The sequence below is a fragment of the Podarcis liolepis genome (assembly GCF_965112155.1).
Source record: "Podarcis liolepis genome assembly, chromosome: 6".
Classification (NCBI taxonomy): Eukaryota; Metazoa; Chordata; class Lepidosauria; order Squamata; family Lacertidae; genus Podarcis; species Podarcis liolepis.
Window position 1 is genome coordinate 44,883,290 of NC_139559.1, and position 16,049 is coordinate 44,899,338.

Sequence of the window (16,049 nt, forward strand, 5' to 3'; positions counted from 1 at the left end):
CAAGCACTATCTGAAAAACTGATACAAGGGAAAAATCAATCTCTACCTAACTTCTCTAGTGGCAATTCTTACAGGATTTACCATGACATTTTGATGTATTTACTGATAAGGAATGGGTAGTTGCATAACAGATTAATTTCCATGATGTCACTGCCATTTGACATTCAAGATTTTAAGTATTAACTACGAGCTTAAGATCGTCCTCACCTTGTTAGATGCATCAATGAATTTCACTCCTTTGTAAGTGATAGATAATATTATAGTTGGGGTCTTCTTCATATGCTCTGTTGATTTCTTTGTAAAAGAAGCATGATTAAAACATTTCTCAGGATGGAGTATACAGGCAAGATTTTTTTTAATCAGGTTTTGAAAGAACTATGCTAGGTTTTTAAAGATGCATTTTCAAGGCAATGAAAATTCAGTGGAGTATATATATAATATATTTACAACAAGGTACAATCAGACTTCATACATCCTAGCAGTAAATACTGCATACCAGCTGAAAACATATCTGCCAAACAAGTTGACTAAAACAAAGTAACAGATAATTGTAGGGCAATTATGAAATTTAGAAGTTTTGTAGTTTGGCTGTTATATCTTGTGCTTGCGGCAATCTCCAAATCTTGAGCTACACAACACAGTTTATTTTTCAAGACTGGTATCAGAAGTTTTGATTTTACACAGTGCACACCTACCCTCATCTTTGCACAGGCATCCTGTGTAGATTCTGTCCCTCGAAGATCTTTGATTAACATGGAACCTAGATACTGTTTGAAACGGGGGAACAGTAGCAGCAACTATTAACACAAATATTTGTACCCCAAAAGATATTCTTGCTTCCAAAAGGAACCAGGCAGTCTTATAAACTTCTGCCTGGATAAGGCCAAACTGTACTAAGTAAAAGCTGTTGTGTAAGTGGCAGGCCCATGCTTTCCAGCAAAGATGGGAAATCTGTTGCCTTCAAATCTTGTTGAATTGCAATTCCCAGTAGCCACAGTCAGCATAGCCAACGGTCAGGGATGATGGAGACTGAAGTCCAACATCTGGAAGATCACAGGTTCCTCATCCATGTTTTACAGGAAGAACCAAGATTACGCACCAGATGAATTAGAATCATAGAACTATAGAGTTGGAAGGAACCTCAAGGGTTATCTAGACCAGCAATGCAGAAATTACATCTTAAAAATCCCCCAACAGATGGCCATCCAACCTTTGTTTAAACCTCCAATGAAGGAGAGTCCATCACCTCCCGAAGTAGTCTGTCCTACTGTTGAACAGCTATTACCATAGAAAACTTCTTCCTAGTGTTTAGTGGGAATCTTCTTTCTTGTAATCTGAATCCATTGGCTTGAGTCCTCCCATCTGGAGCACCAGAAAACAAGTTTGCTCTGTCTTCCATGTGACAGCTCTTTAGATATTTGAAGATGGCTATCAACCTTAATTTAATTTGTCTAAGAATCTAGAATATACTTACATTGGCTTCATACCCACAGGATTCAAATATAAGCTTCTCTGGTTGATGCTGCCAGTGTTGGACAGGGGCATAAGCAGCAGCCAGACTAGGGGGTCTGAGCGTAAGTTTAGATTCACGGCGTTCCTCCTGAAAACACAAGTTGCAGTTATAGTCGGAATTTGGTCTGGGATGCCTGCTCCACTGAGCATATTTACCAAGGACTCTGCCCCTGCTCAAGTTGCTTGCCAAGCTCATCTACAACCCTGCCTACCGTTCACCAATTCCCCCCACCCACCCACCCAGACGCCCCTAACCCAACAAACCAAGGTGGAAAATCTTTTTGGCTCCCACTACCTTTGATGGTAGTAGAAAAGAGGGGGAATCTCATGGACAATGCACTTGTCAATCATAAATCTCTTACAAATAGGATGGAAGCAGAGAAGGGAAACAAAGGCAGCTGGGAGGCCCAAGTGTGATGACAGCCTTAGGGAAATGCATAATAGGATAAATGTTTTTATAACCACTTTTCCACATAGTTCAAAGCCATATATACTTACAAAACTATAATTAAAACAAACAACTATCACCGGAAAAGCACATATAAGACATAGCATCCATGGAACATTTATGTTCTCATTTAAAAGTGTGAAAAAGGAAGGTTTTACTGGCTTTTTAATAAGCTAGCAATGCTGGTGTCTTCCAGAGTTTGGGGACTAGTGCCGAAACAGTCTCTCTGCTATCTTAATCAGTTTTATGAAAGCAGCAGACAGCAAGGCCAACTGAACTTCATCTGGCGAGTGGGCTCACATGGGCTATTACAAATGTCAAAACAGCATCACACAATACCATCCTTGTGACTAGGGCAGTGTCTGGCTACCTCTAAAAATGTCTTGAACTAGGCAGGCATGTTTCCACTGTACCATACAAGATATAAAGGCAGACAAAGCTTGATAAACGACAAACTGGCTGCTGTATCTCAGCAATTATAATAATGTCAAGACTGGGAACACCCATAACTAGACACCTCTCCCCATGGCAATTGCACAGTGAGAGCCTTAAAAACCAGTACTTTTTGCACAGCTGTCTGAGCAGTGATCAGTGGCAGTTCCAGGATAAAACACTGGTGATCAGCAGCAATGCACTAAATCTGCTTCCATATTGGGGGTGGCAGAGGCAGCAGCCATACTTCACTACTATGGGTCTCCAGTCAGTGAAACTGTGCTACAGCTCCCATGAGATTCCCCCCCCCCTTTTCTACTACCATCATAAAGTAACTTTGATTCTTCTTGCTACATTTCACAGTGCCATTTCCCAACTTGTGGAAACCAAACCAGCTGCAAGGCTTTCATGCCTCCACCCACCAATGTCAGTCATGCCCCTCAGATATCCTCACCAGAGCAGGTAGCCATCTTAGAGCATAACAATCTATTTCTAATTTACCAGAGCCAACCAGTTTACCAGAGCCCCTCCATGCCCCGCTCAACAACAGCTGTAAGGTTAGAGACTCCTGTTTTACAAGGTAATAGAATAATTTCTAGAAGAAAAAATAATGGAATACCTGTGCCTTGAGTCTCTCTGTTCTGGGGTATGATGCAATGTCATGGCTGCTCTCATGCCTCTTCTTTCCAGCATCCCCCAAAGGCAGCAGGAGATCTGCAGATCTCCCTGTACAAGAGTCACTCTGGCTTAGGGGTGAAGACGTCTGGGATATCAAATCCTGGCACTGAAATCAGAGTGGTACACATTACAAGAATTAGATTTTCACAGGGTATATTCAGAGCACCTTGCCCCCAATAAATAAAAATGCCACTATAAGGCAAGGCTCAGTCTCCCCCCCCCTTTTGTTTTAGTATGATCATTAAGGTCAACATAACCAGTAAAAAGGAAGTCTAGTTCATTTATATCCTGCTTTTCCACGATGCACATTACTCAAAAGGGCTCACATTAACTTATTATAAAAATACATAATATTCTAAATGTTACAAAACATATCAATAAATTCAAATGAGACTTAGTTAACATCCATTATGAAGAAAATCGATTTAATTTGGGGCTGTTTACATTGTAGAGACAGAAGTATAAATGTTGCATTTCTATTCTATGACTTGAGGTCCACCTGGAACTGTTCTGAAGCATCTACACTACACTACACTGAGTTCTAAACTTTCAAATGGTTTCCAAAATCCAGAGGCATGTGCTCAATCTCAAACAAAGTTTAATTAAAATGGTGTGAAGAAAGAAAAGCAAGACCCACTGGGGACAGAAATGCTGTAGCCCGCCCCCCATTCTTCCTTAAAAACGATGACTCACTCTTAGCTGAGAGAACCGTGGTGGTTTCTGTGGGGGCTCCTCATATGGTCTGTCTGCCAGAGAGGCTATTATACGCTTACGGTGACCAATAAGATTTACCTTAAGTACCTGCAGGGAAAGAGAATGTCAGAAAAGCATGCTACAAAAAAACTTTCTACATTGTGGCTTCTCAGTATTAACACAGCGCTGCAATCTTTCACCTTGTGAATCACCAGAATTTTCATCTTAACTGGAACTGAATAGGGTTAGCAACTTACATTTACTAGTTCTAGTTCCCAGAGGTTTTTCACAGAGTCTATAGAGCTATAGCCACTCGACAAAAATGATTGAATATAATCCTGCAGCCCCAGGGAGTCAAGCCATACAGGAACAGAAGGCTGAGTCCCATCACAGCCCAGAGATTTCACCTGCAGAAGGAGCAAGACAAAAAAGTGTTATAGATGCGTAAGAATCAGGTGTGAACATAGCGCTACGTTGGATACAAACCACAGTAAAAGTCACTTAGCAGTATACAATGGTACCTCAGTTTTTGAACAGCTTAGTTCATGAACAACTTGGAACCCGAATGCTGCAAAACCGGAAGTAGGTGTTTCGGTTTTCAAACTTTTTTTCAGAAGCCAAACGTGCTCTGTTTTGAGCCCCCCCCCCGTGTTTCCTGTTGCGCTGCTAATTTGTATCCCCCTGTTCCCTGTTGCGCTGCTAATTTGCCCCCCCCCAACTGTAATTCAAGCCTTCTGTGTCCAATTGCAGTGTTCTAAGGTGATATTTGGTGCTTTTGTTTTTGCTATTTATTTTGCATTTTTTGTTTTGAGGCTTTTTCAGTTAATTTGTTTTTGTGACTATGTGGATCCCAGTTCAGCTACTGATTGATTGACTGATTGTGTGACTGTGAAAATGGATAAAAGCCTCCCATCCAAACAATGACTATCATCAGTGCAGGTAAGAAAATTTTTTAATTTTTATTCTTATCATCTACAATACTGTTTTATTTATTTTATAGTACAGTACATTGATTACTGCTTTCATTTTATGGATCAATGGTCTCATTAGATAGTAAAATTCATGTTAAATTGCTGTTTTAGAGGTTGTTTTTAAAAGTCTGGAGCGGATTAATCCACTTTGCATTACTTTCTATGGGAAAGCGCACCTTGGTTTTAAAAAAAGACTTCTGGAACGGATTAAGTCTGAGAACCAAGGTACCACTGTACTTGTTCAGCTGGAAAAATTTTGTGCCAGTGGAACATTGTTGCAAGTGGGTTGCTGGTAACTTTGTTGCACAACAAATTTACACTAGTGCAGCTGTTAAATTGGATTCTTCGGTTGCATGACATTAAAACTTGATCATCCGCTAGCACAAGAGCCCTTGCATTATTAGACAGAGAATATTGGATACGTCCCATTTTCATTTGACTGTGTAACTCAGTCTGTATTTGGCTGTAGCAACTATACAGTGATTAATAACTATGCAGTTCACTGTGAGGTAGAAGTATTATCAACCTGAAGTGGAGGTGAGCCACTAGGGCTAACTACAGAATGCATGAAATCCCAGGGCGGTGCCTCCCCCCCCCCCCAAGCTGTTTTGCGAATATGAGTGGGGAAATTAAGCATGGGAGTAATGGGAGGAGCTTCTTCATTCCCCCCCCCCTCACCTGCTGCTTCTCTGTTCTAATGTGCTCCCTAAAACTGCTTTTAATCCAAAGCACTCACTCTACAGCTGTACTCTGTAGGGAAAAATACATGTATTTGCGTGTAATGTCTAATTATGCCCACAGTTACTTAAGTGCCTGAGTTGAAGTGAGTTGGCTTGGAAGTGAATTAACTAAAGGTACAGTTGTCAGCAATAGATCAAAATTTTGAATGTCAGTGGCACAGTAACCATTGCAGAGAGAAGTAGAACAAATCCAAGAGGAACTGGTCTAATCTAGCAAGTGACTGTTGGTGGAACCAGAACAGTTGGTGGAACCAGAAGACTGTTGGTGGAACCAGAACAGTCTTGCATAAGGAGGGACAATGATCAGGAACCTGAAGAGATAAAATTTGTCAAAACTCACTCTTCGAAATGCACTCTTCCACAATGACCAGAGGCTTTCATTGACCCATTGTGGAAAAGAGAGCAAGCTCAATGCACAACACCAGGCAATTAACTGAATTCAACCAGGGGGAAACATGCAGTGTAACAACATGGATCTATGGTTAAAACCTATTGTTATCAGAAATTCAGCTTCTTCTGGAACTTTTAATTGATAGTGCGACCAAAAGCTTTCTGCATGGCAAAGCATAATATAGAACCTCATAGTAAGCTTCCTGCTATGGAATTTGCTTCTTAAAAAGCAGACACTATTGAACAAACAAACCACTTTACTTGGCTCTGTAAGAAGCAGGCTGTTTTGGAATGTAAAATTAAAATGTCTATTCTAGGAGGAGCCACTTCACTCACTTTAAAACCTTCCTGTTCCATTGTTTTAAAAAAGACTATGTGAAATTGTAATATATAGAAACACCCTATATTTCCAATAATAGAACCAGACAAGGACATTTAAATATAGAAATATTTCAATTGGCATTCTGGGATAATGGAGGCCCTCCATTGTCTACACAAACAGAGGAAAAACCTGTTGTGAAATCAGTAAGTCTTTAACCTCTCACAAGTCAAATCACTACTTTAATCTTAGTTTCATCACGATTAAACTGAGATTTGTTCACAATGTTTGCATCTGCTTTGGTGATATCTTCTCATTAACTCAGTTTACTTAGAAGCTGCCAAAAACATGTATCTTTCGACACAATTCTGACTCCACTATTTGGACTCATGCTTAATAGGAAAGCAATACTAAGCCCTCTCCTTACAATGTCTATTAATATGACAGAATGCAATTATTTGCTTCTCCTCCTGTAAAATTATTTGTTCACTCATAATTATGGAATTCAAGGTATTCCAGTACTAAAAATGATGTTTTCATGTGAAAACACAAATTCATTCTAACCTTAGGAAGAGACCGTGCTGCCTGAAGAAGTTTTCTGCGATGCTGTGGGTCACTAATACCAATCTCTCGAAGGTCCTGATCTTCCATGACATTACTGCCCTGTAGGAAGACAAGAGGCAGACGTGAAATAAGGCTCAGCAACAGCACAAAAATGAAGCTCAGCAGCTTTGCATTTCAATAAAAACTGTGTTTCATATTTTTTGTTTTTACCAGGTCTTTGATTGTATAATAAAAATTGTCTTTGTTGTTTCACAACTCTGCATCATGCAAAAACTCCATGTAAATACAGAATTTGGGCACAGACTTCAACACTCTGGGAATCATAGAATCATAGAGTTGGAATAGACCACAAGGGCCATCGAGTCCAACCCCCTGCCAAGCAGGAAACACCATCAGAGCTTTGATTTTAAAAACAATGTTTCTAGTTCTTAAAGCAGTGAGGATAGCTTTGCAGATGTAGCGGAGAAACCCCAATGGAACCTCAATGGAACCTCAGCAGCCAAGGTGGAAGGAGCCTACTTTCTAGCATGAGGAACAGGATTTAAGGTATGCATGCTTTCCTTATGTAACAGCAGAATTAAGGAAGTGAATAAATTCGCACAACAGATCATAATCCAGCTTTTCTTGGCATTACCTGTGTACAGAATCAATATTTGATCACAGCTTCAGTCTTGGCCCAGGTATGAAAATTGAGAGCATCACAAGAGCCCTTAGAATAAAAAATCATGGGTCCTCACTAGCTGCTGCTTGGTTATCATAACACAGTGTAACAAAAGATAGCATCACCAGGGCAAACATTACAGAGTTAGAAATCTAAACAACCATGAAAATAACAGGAGTAATCTGGTTATCATCACAGCAGGACCTGAGTGCAATCAGTACTCTCATCTGTGATTTCCTAAAACTAGTATTCTAAGGGAGACTGCCTACAGCAGTTGAGGCGGAACACAGCTGTCTTGACTATTCTCCATGAAATTCTCTAATCCTTCAAAACCATCCAAGTTGGTGACCTTCACTACATCTTGTGGGAGCGACTATCGAGTTTATCCATGTGGTGTGTAAAGTAGTATTTTCTTCCAACATTCAGCTTCACTAAATGGACCATAAGTTCTAGTAATATGAGAGAGGAAGGAAAAACTTTTTCCTATCCACTTTTCTCCACATCATGCATAATTTTATATAACTCCATAATTTCCCCTGCTTGCCTTTTCTCCAAGTTAAAAAGCAACCTTGCCTCAGGAGAGCTGCTCCAAACCCTTGATCATTTTGACTGCCCTTTTCTGAAACTTTTCAAGCTTTATAGGAGAAGGGGGAAATCTGAAGTCATGGACACTTATAAGCATCAAGTTCTTATTTGTTCCCACTCTCAATGACCCTGGCCCCCAAGGTCTAAGGCAAAGACCAATGGATCCTCCAGCAATGGCTCCCTTGCTACCTTCTGCTGCTCTGCAATCTCACTGCATCCCTGCTTCTTTTCTCTCTGTAGGCTTCCCCCCTTTCACCTCCTTGCCTCTGCATCAAAGGAGCCTTTTTGTTAAGTGCACTGCATACTTCCCAGCTGCTTGGTTCAGGCTATCCAAAGCCTGCTTTCACTGCTGGCCCCACTGCATCTCATTCCGTCCAATAAATTTCAGTAGATTGATTTACATGACCTTCCCATTGCATACATGCTCGCTTTCATCAGTCATCCCTTTGATCATAGTTTAACAATCCAGTATACCTGGACGCAGCTTCAGCTGCCTGCCCTTTCCTCGTAGTCAGCTTTGCTAGTGCACTGCACTGGCATGCATGGAAAGCTCGTCTTTGCCTGAATTCCCTTGAGGGCCAGAGAGAGAAAATTGAATTTATTTTAGAGCATGCCAACAATCCAGGGAAGGTCAGTTTCACTGTAATCTATCATGCGTCTCCATGGAGATGGAAGCAACCCAGCCCTCTCTAGAGGAGTGACTTTCATCATTACACTCTTTACAAAGCTCATTATCTCCACATGTGAAGTGTGGAAGAATGAATGAATGAGTACATAGTGCTTAGCAAAGGCAATATTCAACAGCCATTTTACTATACATCTTGTTTTTCTTACTGCTCAGATCCAGCCCAGAACACCCCTTTCATTACTGAAGCGATTATAAAACCAAAGCTACCTTGTAGCTCATTTTTTGCAAATAAGATTAGCTAACCCAGACTACTGTCCAATTGTGCTAGATAGTGCTTATATATACATTCAAAACTAGACACAGTTTCCCACACTATTATATGTGATTCTTTTCTCTATTGTGCTTGTCGTAACTAAAACGTGAGAATGAACAGAGAGCTGAAAAGGTGAGCTAAAGTACATATAAATAGCTAAAAGCATAGAGAAAGGAACAAGTTTCTTTTTATCTTCACAAAAAGGTGAGCATCCAGTATAATTCTTCCACATACATTTTTTTTAAAAGGTAACATTCAACATGAACTCCCTTTTTGTAAAAGACAATTCCTAGGGTACTACAGTAATTTTTACACATACAGTGAAAGAAGATCTAGATAAAAGCACTAGGATGCCTTATTGCTATATTAAGCACAGGCATACAACGATTCCTTTTACACGAAGACCCCCACTATCATATGATGGCATAGCAATTTGAAATTCCCATCTTGTGTCAGCTATCAACACATGTAAACAACAACCACTGAGGGGCAAAAATAGTTATTAACTGGTGATCATTAATTACTAATTATATCCCTCTTCAGTTCTATCAATAAAGGGGAGACTATTAGAAAAACCAACCCTTGTAAAGGCTGCTTACTATAAACAGAAAAAGAGAGAGAGAGAGATCCATTTGAGAGTGAATTTGCCATCTGCTGAATCTGCAAGGCCAGACCATTTTCTTCACACATGAAATGACAGCAGTAATTGCACATTGATGTAGGCCATCATGCACTTTGTATGACAGCATAGAGTAAACACAGCACAAGATTCTTCTTTTGCTTGCCTTGTTTGCTGTGGCTATTGTTTAATGGAGAATTTTTACATGGCTGTATCCAGAATATTTCTGCAATGCCTTTTCTGTATTTTCATTGAGCTGCATTAGCCATTGAATCTGCAATGATGTCACATATTCTGGTAAAAGGGCAACTGGTATTTTGTCTAAATTGTACTGTACTAATTTCCATGGTTAGCTCTTTTGCCGTAAAACAATCCTATGAAATAAAGGGCATTTTGTAATCTTAATACAATAACTTAATTTGCAATGAAAAGCTCAATGTTTGCTCCATTTTGAGTTGGTAAACATTAACATGATGAACAGCAGCTACAGCCATTTTCTAAAACACAAAAGCTGCCTGCATGTTTTGATCTGAAGTACCACCAATTATACCCATACAACACTCACTTAGTACATCTCACAGGCAAATAAATCCTTCTGAACTTAATGAAATGTCCATTTCAATGGGCGCACATAGTGCCCTTTTCAGTGACTTGTTCATGTTTACACAGGCTGTATACATACTTCAGCCATCCAAGTGCTGCAGTTTGTGGTTTTCTAAAAGCACTTTTGTAGACATTGCTTTGCAGTTGTTCATGGAGGAAGTCTGGTAGCATAGGCTGCACAGGTTCATCATATTGCTTAGTGTATCACACAGACAACACCATGACTAATTTCTCTCTCTCATTTTTTGCAAGGTGTTGTATATTTATGCTCCCTCCCCTTTCAATGGCCACCACACTCCTTAACAAAAACCTTGCCAGTTATTAATGTTTGATGCTTTATTTATTATTATTAATGCTAAACATTATTGTTTGACATTTTATTATGTTTTTATGTGTGTTGGAAGCTGCCCAGAGTGGCTGGGGCAACCCAGCCAGATGGGCGGGCATAAAGACTAAAATTTGTTGTATCAGAAGTCTGGTAGCACAGGTTGCGCAAGCAGAGTAAGTTTTATTGCACTCAGTGCATGCCCATGGGCTTCCTTCCCTTGTACAATGCAGGTGACTTCTTGACTACTTCTCTCGGGGAGAGGATGTGAGGCAGTCTGGGTTGTATCCAGCTCTGAGTGTGACTAGCATTGGATACAACCCTCTGTTTATGTCCAGGGATGTTTACCCCCTTGTACCATGCAGGCAACCTCTACATATCTCTTTTTCTTTTGGCAAAGCACTCTTGACCATGCTCAGAGGCTGCCTGTTCTGGTGCCATGCACACAGCTTATAATTACTAATTATAATTAGTATAATTAGTTTTATTGCAAGGCACTCAAGACATGGTCTGCTCAGTTTAATGAAAGAAAGAAAGAAAGAAAGAAAGAAAGAAAGAAAGAACCCAGGCCTCCAATATATATGCTCCCCGTTACAACAATTAATTTCATTTGAGTCATTGTGGTTTTTTAAAGGGCAAAGTATAGTGATATTTTGTTAAAGGGCAACACAAAAAATGGACACATCTTGAATTTGTTGAACTGCCAACATAAGCAGTCAGAAAATATATATCTTGGTGAAAAAAGTTTATAGGGATTGCAACATTATGTTGATCCAACCTTTGAGATTTTGATAAACTGGAAGGATTACTTTAAAAATAATAAATGCTATGGTGGAAGCCAGTACCTTTCCAACTGTGCTTGAGTACAGAAGAGTTTGCAGCTGTTTGCACCCATCCTTTTAAAGAGTAAAGCAGCAGTGAAACTTCTGTGACTCTCTAAAGACTGAAATATCAACATACTGATACACATGAGAAAAAATATTTTCAAAGCCCAATTTGATTGTCTTTGAGGTGGTATGAAACACCAGATGACTCAGATACCTCTCAGGTCAATCTCCACATAGGTGTCATAAGACCCCAAATGGAGGACCACAAAGAAAGTGCTTCCAGTTTCCACACAAGACAAGGGGTGCATCAGAATGTGTTCTACTGAAAGGTGCTTTCAAAATACCGAAAAAACCTATACCAACTATATAGGGATGACAATGTTGTACGCTAAGCAAAAACTGCTTATGTGGAAGACAGTGCAGTGCAGTCAATCCATATAATCTCATGCTTATTCCACACGTATGTGCCACTACCAGGCTTGGTGAATGCACATATATAGGTAGGTTACAGTGCAGAAGGCTAAGACATTTAGGTCAGGGGTAGTCAACCTTTTTATACCTACTGCCCACTAATCCATCTTTCTTGATGGTAAAATTTTCTTACTGCCCACCAGTGCTCAATGGAAGGAGGATTCAGCTTGTGCCATAGAACCCCCTACCGCCCACCTAGAATCCTGAAACGCCCACTAGTGAGCGATAGGGACCAGGTTGACAACCCCTGATTTAGGTTATCATTTTTCATAATACTGCTTTAAATGAGACTTTGTAATGCAGGTCTTGTTGCATTAAAACTACTGTTTTGGCTTACGGTTTCCCTTATACTGTACAATGTTAGCTTTTGCTCCTGTAATCAGTACTGCATACATTGCTGCTTCTCATCATGAATCTCTGTGCAAGACTTCTCCACATTAAAGCAAAATGAAGCACATCTCTGCACCACCAGCTTGCAGCAGCAATGGGAATTACCCTTTGGCACCAGGGGAAAACAGGTGGATATTTTGAAAGAAGTGCATTGCTGCCTGCATGGATAAGGCAGATACTTCAGAGGCTTTACTCTACAGCAGGGGTGGGGAACATGTGACCCTCCTGGTGTACTATGACTCCAGTACCCATCATCTCTTACCATTAGCCAAGCCGGTTGGGACTAAGGACAACAACATCTGGAGGGCACCAGGTTCCCCAATCCTGGTGTACAGCAAACCTCTCAAACCTTAACATAAAATGTGTGACACCCATTGAGATTATCACTGCCAAGAATCAAGGTCTAAGCATTATGATCTGCCCAGACTAGTTTTACTTAGACCTCAGAAAGTGACCTCTCTTTTAGCAGTAGCAGCTTTGAGAGCTCCACTTGAATAGGCACTTGCTCTGGGATCAGCATTGTCTCAGTTAGCACTTCACTAGTACAGTGGTACCTTGGGTTACAGACGCTTCAGGTTACAGACTCCGCTAACCCAGAAATAGTACCTCGGGTTAAGAACTTTGCTTCAGGATGAGAACAGAAATTGCGCAGCGGTGGCACAGCTGCAGCGGGAGGCCCCATTAGCTAAAGTGGTGCTTCAGGTTAAGAACAGACCTCCAGAACGAATTAAGTTCTTAACCCGAGGTACCACTATTTTAGGAGCAGAGGCTGGAGGGCAGAAAGGACTCTGGTTCAGGGCACAGTAGGAGAGAATAATAATTTTCACAATCAAAAATTTGATGGGAGGATTTTTCAGGGCTACTTCTCTCATCATAGATCGAAGAACCATCGAGCAGTATTTAAATATGCACATCATATGGAGATTCCTCGTTCCCTGAACCATCCCCATATTCATGTATCCTGTGAATCCCCATTCTAAAAGTACTTAACATGCACAGCATAATATTCAGGAAATCATTACAGGCTTATACCTTTGGCCCTGCTGAATTGTGTCCCGTCCCCCCCTCCCCCTGAGAAATGTCCATCTTCCTTTGCTGAAAAAGGCCCCCCGCTTCCAACCTAAGCACAGAGCTGGCACTTCCCTAAGGCTGCCTATGAGAATTCCACTCTGCTTTTTAGAGCCCAACATGGCTCTGCGGGACTAAATGGCAAAGACTATTTTAGCTTCTCTGATAAGCAGGCAGAACTGAACACACAGGTAGAAAATCCATAGGGGAGGCAAGAGGCATTTTTACTTAATTGGTTCTGAGAGGAGATGCACATTTAAAAGCAGAGGGAAGTGTTCACTAGGTGGTCCTTCCTTACAAGCTTTTGATAACAAGATGGATTGGAGACAGACAAAACCTAGCAGGAAATCTCTTAATGCAATCATGTGAACCAAAGTAGTACAAAGTGTTATGGGCTGTTCTATCTGGGTGTCTGTTGTTTTAAAAAAAACCTTTGAAGAGACATTACTATTACTCAATCTAAGGGAGTTTTGACACTTCTACTTGACAATGTTATAATGCAATCATGACCTATCATTCACCTATTATTCATTCATGAATAATTTAAGAGATCTATTCCTTGCTATCAGTACCCCAAAGCTCAGCTCCCCAAAAGCAGCTAGACTTGGTGAAAACATCTCAAGTCTGTCTCTGTGATGGTTTGGTTTTCATCTAGATGAACTGCTCTTTGATTTGGTATGCTTTGGTTCCTTTTCTTTGGTACATCTACTCATTCCTGCTGCTACTTCTGTTATTTTGCATACCAGGCGTCATTCTGTACAATTTTGGTTATTGTTTTTATTATCATTTCCCTATGATATGTTTGCTCTTTTTCTTTTGACTACCTTCTGCTTTTATTTGTATTGCTATGTACAGATAAAAATGTTTGCCTGTCTTTGGAATGCTGAGAAGGGATAATGGTCACTAACTAGAACCTCAGTCACAAATTACACTGTCCATTTTGATCTCCAAACTGTTTTCCCCTCCAAGTCTCATTCTCCACAATCTTCAGAAGGATTCACCTACAGTCAGTGGCAGAGCTTCATGCTCTGGCACCGGGGGCATGGCTGGTGCACATCCCGGGGGTGTGGTGCACTGCCCGTGGGGCATGGCGTGCTGCCTGCTGGGGTGTGGCGCCCAGCGCGCGGGGGGGGGGGGAGCCACGATGGCACCCCACCGGGATCGTGGTCTGGGCCATTATTATGCCTACATACTATGCAAGGTCATTTGCTTACAACAGTTATCACACAGTGCATAAAATTAGAGATTTAGCCAAAATGTTAGTGCTCTTAAGGAACTTTTTAAAAAAACCTTTATACTAAATATGCAGTTTTCTTGCTTCAAAGCAGCCTTATATTTATGCATTCATCTGGTAGCAATAGGTGAGAAGGAATGAATGCAGGTGAGTGAGTGGGGATGCTGTATGACAGGCAGAGTGCTTCATTCCTCTTCTGCATCCAGTAGAAACCAAAATTCACTCTTCCACAGGCTAAAGCAGGGGTGCAACTCTCTGTGTCCTATAGCAAACTAGTAAAGTTTATGATAGGATAATGTTTGTGAACTTATTTGCAAGGCTGCTTTAAAGTTCTGCCCTAGTTTCATTTCAGCAATACAAGAATATTTCAAACCACATTCATGGACATAGAATTTACAGACTTTGTCCTCTTTTGGATGCAATGCCAAACTGTGATTTAGCATTATGTGAACAACTCTGGGTGGGCCATGAGTTAACACACTCCCCTTTCCCAGCATTCCCCCTCCCCCACACTCCCCCTTCCCCTTCTCAAACTGAAGATCAGAAACTTTCACTTCCATTTTCACTAATCCAAACTCTAAACTGTGGTTAATATTACCTATGTGTTGTTAAAACAAGCCATCTTAAAAAAACACAGGTTTGAAGTTGGATTGTTGCAGAACACAATCGTTGATGGAACATAACCACCAGTTATGCACTTAGTTAGATTTGGAAGCAAAAGCTTCTAATCAGCTCCTAGCACCTAGATGGTAGCAGGAAATAGATGGGCATGATCCTGAGGCTGGCTCAAGATTGTTCATGTTTATCATTATTAGGGTTGCCATATGTCTGGAATTTTCCCTACATATTCGGAATACTGCGGTTGGAAGCAGTGACTGGGTGGAAATTGCAAAAATGTCCAGGAAAATCCCGACATATGGCAACCCATGTCAGCAGTGTCGTTTTGGGCCATTTTCCTTAAAAATGGCTCCAAAACTTTTGGTTTTTGTGAATTTGTCAGAAAACCTCAACAACTTTTCTGTCTGGATTTTCACTGTTTGAAATATGGCAACCCTAGTATTATCTCTGAATGAGGTCATTGTGTCAAATTGATCTTGAACATGCTATCCCTGAAGCTAAATTTGTATCAGAATAAAGCAAAATGGAACAGAGAACAATCGAGAAGCTTATGCTTGGGGGGAAGTTACCAAATTCAATGAAATAGAACCAAATGACATCAATATGCTGCTAATGTGTTGTATAAGCAATAAAGTGGTACTCCAACACAATGAGCAATACTGTGCAGTAACTTAATCGCATCACAACAGCAGCAAGGACTACTAACACATTGGGGAATCCGGAAGTAGCCTGTGTACCTGTCACCAAGTACACAAAAACAGTAACAAGTGAGGTAGACATATATGCGTACAATTGTGTCCATGATATACTTGGTTTCCATAATGCTTTCACCTCTTTCCTTTTTTAGGTGAAGTTGGGACTGGTATTCTCAGTACACGTGTATAGCCATATCACACACTACTGCGTGCATGGTGATCAGTGAGTGGGTCTAAAACCCACATTAACATGAACTGTCCCAAA

The 16,049-nt window shown here is 40.6% G+C and overlaps 1 protein-coding gene across 19 annotated transcripts in view; it reads right to left on the minus strand.

The window, feature by feature from the left end:
* The window catches only part of ANKS1A (ankyrin repeat and sterile alpha motif domain containing 1A), a 112,143-nt gene that overhangs the window by 8,209 nt on the left and 87,885 nt on the right, over positions 1–16,049 (minus strand). For all 19 annotated transcript variants that reach the window (XM_083509159.1, XM_083509160.1, XM_083509158.1 and 16 more), the window contains 7 exons: positions 6,748–6,846; positions 4,021–4,170; positions 3,764–3,871; positions 3,012–3,176; positions 1,475–1,600; positions 696–767; positions 208–294 (listed from right to left, as the gene is read on the minus strand). In XM_083509159.1, the coding sequence (XP_083365285.1) occupies positions 208–294; positions 696–767; positions 1,475–1,600; positions 3,012–3,176; positions 3,764–3,871; positions 4,021–4,170; positions 6,748–6,846 (807 nt within the window). The remainder of the gene's footprint in view (positions 1–207; positions 295–695; positions 768–1,474; positions 1,601–3,011; positions 3,177–3,763; positions 3,872–4,020; positions 4,171–6,747; positions 6,847–16,049) is intronic.